General features: G+C 37.9%; 1 protein-coding gene across 1 annotated transcript in view; it reads left to right on the top strand.

The window, feature by feature from the left end:
* The first annotated feature begins 1,248 nt into the window (after positions 1-1,248).
* The window catches only part of LOC106879380 (carnosine synthase 1), a 10,857-nt gene continuing 7,081 nt past the window's right edge, over positions 1,249-5,024 (top strand). The window contains exons 1-3 of the mRNA XM_014928908.2: positions 1,249-1,446; positions 3,748-3,812; positions 4,626-4,854. Of these exons, the coding sequence (XP_014784394.2) occupies positions 4,761-4,854 (94 nt within the window). The 5' untranslated portion in view covers positions 1,249-1,446; positions 3,748-3,812; positions 4,626-4,760. The remainder of the gene's footprint in view (positions 1,447-3,747; positions 3,813-4,625; positions 4,855-5,024) is intronic.

The raw sequence follows: 5,024 nt of genomic DNA, 5'->3' as shown, positions 1-5,024 counted from the left end.
GGATAGATGTAATCGACTAGTCCCCACCCCACCAAATTTCAGACCTTGTACCTATAGTAGAAAGGATTATTTCTAAATCAGATCCAAGAGCATCGTTTTATTACTTGATTTCTTTTCTTCTTGACACGCTGGTCTTTCGTGAGCTTTTGTCACTCTATTTTTCATTTTTACGTTACACATTTTGTTACAACTGTAGCAGCAGCATAGAGCAATTCACACAAGGATGTGATATCATATTCGTTTCCGTTTATAATGGATTAGCTGTAATGGTTTCATCTAATTGCGTATGTTATGTTAATTACTTCTTCCTGTAAAAATTCTTCCTTCATGATGCTTGTCACAGTTTTTGTTTCTTAATTTACGAGTTGTATTTGTTGGATTGAACTTGAAACCATGTGGATGGACAGCAAGCTTCTTACTACACAGCCACGCCTTCACCTATTTTTCCGAATCGTTACCGCGCCGGGCAAAATTCTTTGCGGTATTTCGTCCGTCTTTACGTTCGGAATTCAAATTCCGCCCAGATCGACTGTGCCTTTCATGCTTTCTGGGTCGATAAAATAAGTACGACTTGAACACTGGTGTCAATGTCATTGACTTATCCATCCACCCCCACCAAAATAGGAAAAAAAAAGCCCTATATTAGAAACGATTATTATTATTATTAGCCTCATCATTATTATTATTATCATTTCATCCTCCTCATTATTATTATTATCCTCATTATTATTATTTTGTAGCAATTATTATTATTATTATTATTATTATTGTTCAGTAGTTTTATTTTTATAACGTGCTTTCACTTCACTACCGAGCGCAGCTCTGTGCGCCTTGGGTATGTGCTGTGATTTGCTGTGGTGCTCTTATGGTTACTGTATTGAAAGTGTTTTGCGTAGGATGTGTGCTGTGCCCAGTAGTGCAATTTTCTGTATGTTATATATATTTGTAAGTCCTGGTGTTTTTGTTATGTATTTGTCTGAATATTTTTTTATTATAGGAATTGTTTCTGTTTTTAGATTCCACATTCGAGTTACCTCTATTTCCAGGTCTTTGTATTTTGAAAGTTTTTCCATTTCTTTTAGAGAGACGTTGTCATCTGCTGGTATTGATGCATCAATTAGAAAGCATTTTTTCTCTTCTATTATTATTATTATTATTATTATTATTAATTATGTACCTTCCCCCAGAAATTGACTCTTGGCTGGTACTTAATTTATGAAAAGTAAAAATATATTAAGACGTTATTCTTTTTTTCTCTCCATTTCTTCTCATTCCAGCTTGTTATAAAACCCTCCGGTCCTTCATGGTTTGGAAGTAAACTGGTGTCTTTCAACGAACCCAATGTGGAAGAATTAGTGGAAACAGCAGTTTCAGTTTACCATAGACTAGAAGAAGGTGATGCAGTGATTTTAGAAGAATGCATTAACAACTTACCTGTCACTGAAGGTGAGCTCAATACCTTTGTCTAATATCATCTATATTAAAATCTCATCAGTTGTTTATGTTCGATGTCTTGTCTCACGTCGTCCGGACTGGGCAGATCTATGATTAATGTGTTTCCACTTGTGATGCTCGTCACGTTTTGGTTCCAGGAAGAACGCATTTCTAGGACTACAATATTCAATGTGACAGCAACTATTCGACATAACCTCATAAGCCAACAATGCCCGGACAAGCTCGACTGACAGCACATCCGTGCCTGTAGAGTTTATCTCGAACCGGTAGAGTCCTCTGGTTGCACTGCCAGGCCAAACATCTGGAAATTATCCATGTTAGTCCCCGACCGGGAAGTCCCCCGGAACAGACTAGCCAGTCGTTCTCATCGGCACCCAGAGTCTCTCCGAGAACGTCGTCGCACTTTCCCGCCATTAATCCCCTCTAAATTTCTAAAGTGGAACATCCACCGATCTCATTGCCCGACTGGTTGAGGAATGTGAACTCCAGACAACATTCTAGGTGCCAGGCGCCAAATAATAATAATGATAATAATAATAATAATAAAATACAAAGACCTGGAAATAGAGATAACTCGAATGTGGAATCTAAAAACAGAAACAATTCCTATCATAGTAGGTGCCTTAGGTATAATAAAAAAATATTCAGACAAATACATAACAAAAACACCAGGACTTACAAATATATATAACATACAGAAAATTGCACTACTGGGTACTGCACACATTCTACGCAAAACACTTTCAATACAGTAAACATAAGAGCACCACAGCAAACCACAGCACATACCCAAGGCGCACAGAGCTGCGCTCGGTAGTGAAGTGAAAGCACGTTATAAAAATAAAACTACTGAATAATAATAATAATAATAATAATAATAATAACAATAATAGTAGTATTAGTAGTAGTAGTAGTAGTAGTAGTAATAATAATAATGATAATAATGATACTGTACCAGACAGTGGCTCTCATGGCTTCTGATCTTAACTGATTGGAAGTGTTATCATGTACATTCTTTTGTCTTGGTATAAAAGATGGGCTACAGCAAATATTTTGCTAAATACCACAGATTTGCTTGTCAGTTGTTTGACCATAACCAGTTCAGCATGTTCGTTAGTGGCTGACGATATGTGCATCTCTGATCACGAGCAGAAGTAGTGGAGGGGCATCGTAGACATGTGTTGAGTGGAATTTTGGAGGGTTTGGATAATTCACCTCTGGCAACATGGGTGTTTTGTTAAACATCTTTAAGCAACCCTTAATCAGAGGCCTTTTGAGCGGGATGGGCTACTCGAGCTGAAGAAAATTCCAACTGGGCTTCACTTGCAAGGTCATGCCCTGTTTATCTTACCGTGCTGCGTACATATGGTTGCGATGCATGTGCCTGGTGTACCCTTATCAGATGGGTAGTCATGATGGGTATACCAGGCTTCGTATATTTTATCCCAGTGTCAATTTGATGGCATGCACTGCTCTCTCACTCAATAATAATAATAATAATAATAAGGATAATAATTCTTTGCGTAAGGTCTGAAATTTTGTTGAAGGGGACTAGTCGATTATATTGATCTCAGTGCTCAACTGGTATCATTGAACCCGAAAGGATAAAAGCAAAGTCGACCTGGGCAGAATTTGTATTTTGAATGCAAAGACAGACGGAATGCCGTTAAACATGTTGTCCGGTGGGTTAATAATTCGGGCAAATTGTCGTCTTATAATAATAATAATAATGAAATTAACCAATAGCTGGAACCGTCCTACACGTGATAGAGGCTGTTGGGCATAACTCGAGAAGCTAGAAATGCACGAGCACTGTACGAGCATGCGCAGACGTTGTCTTCATTCAACACACATCTCAGGCAGGTCCAGCTGATGGTACTACCGTTTCTGTTGAGGTTATCCTGAACTGGCAATGCGCCTGGTAGCATTGCCAGGACATGGATTTCTGGAAGTCATCCCTAGGCTCTAGACCAAAAGTCTTCTGGAATAGACCAACCAGTTAATTGTTGTCGACGTTAATTGTTGTCGAGTCTCTTACTGGACGTGATTCTTCCGGGAGTCGATAAAATAAGTACTCGAGTCATTCTTACCGACTGTCTACTTCCTCCAAATTTCTGACCCTGTGCGTATGTTAATAATCAAATTGTCGATTATTCTCCAACTCACCATAAATCTGTGGCCTTCTGCCTGTGTTATAAATCAATATCTTCGATTATTTCCCTCCCCACCACCCAAGTCAATAGTATTATTTCATTTTGTTTATTTTTAATTCTTTTTTTTATTCTGAAACAGATTACAACTTTCGTGTCAGAACAACAGTGTGTCGGACATCAGATGACCTTCCACACACGTCAAAGGTTAGTTTGTTTGACTTTGTACCATTTGCAACACATCACAACAATATCCGATCCATATAAATATCTATACCTGATGAATCCTCATATATGTAAAACAAGTTGTCCACAAAACATTAAAACAAGGGGATCTAACAAGCTAATAAACAGTTTTCTTATTTTTATCTATTCTATTTTTTACTAATCTCGCTAACCAATAATATCTAACAAGGGAACCTCTACATGGTGACTTGGCCTGCTAGAGATGGAAACTAAGACTTACTCAAATCACACACTATCATTTGTTTAAAGAAAATGTATATTAGGGAGTATACATCTGATGTGTTTATTTACGTCTGAGTGTGTGTATGTATACACACACACACACACACACACACACACGTATATAATATGTGTGTGTGAGTTTGTGCATTTGTGTATATGTGCTTGTTTCTCTTTGTTGGTATGTGTACGTTTGTGCACGTCTGTGTATGTATGTATTTTTGTATATATATAAGTATGTATGCCAGATAGGTAGGTAAGTGTACCTACCTACCTACCTACACACACACACACACGTATATGTATGTATGTATTTACGTGTGCATATGTGGTGTGCATGTGTGATTATACGTTCTTGTATATATGTTCATGCGTGGGTTGGTCCTAGCTGGAGTACTTCCAACAACAAAAGTGCACGATCAAATTATCACTGATCTGATCGTGCAAACCCGTAATGGTGGTGGTTGGAGGTAAGATACAAACCCCTACTCTAACCACCACTGACACTTCTCCCTCCCTTTTTCTTCGTAAATTAAACCTTCCAATTGTTTTCAGATTGTCTGTGGCGTTGGCAAGTCGAGTAAGCCAATCAACGGAGACAACACTGTCCCACAGTCATTGGAATCATCTCTCAAAACTTGGCATGTCTCAGAAGAAAATATAAAAGACATCAAGAACAAGTTAATCAGCATGTCCGAACGAACTCTGAAAGCTATCATGTCCTTTGACTATTCACTTAACGAAGATGAACGCGGTGGAATTGGTGCTCAGACAGATATAATTGGTAAGTATAAAACATTGTAGACTCTTTGTAGAATTTTATTTTGTCAAAAAATTTTCCATTTGAAGCCGAATAGAAAATGCAGCAGGCTAAGAGAGTGATTGATAGTTTCGTATCCTGTCATTGTAACCGCATTGTAATAGTGAATGAGGCATGAAATTTCTTCCCTTTAT

The sequence above is a fragment of the Octopus bimaculoides genome, chromosome 17 (genome assembly GCF_001194135.2).
Source record: "Octopus bimaculoides isolate UCB-OBI-ISO-001 chromosome 17, ASM119413v2, whole genome shotgun sequence".
NCBI lineage: Eukaryota > Metazoa > Mollusca > Cephalopoda > Octopoda > Octopodidae > Octopus > Octopus bimaculoides.
This window is presented reverse-complemented; position numbering and strand designations above follow the sequence as displayed.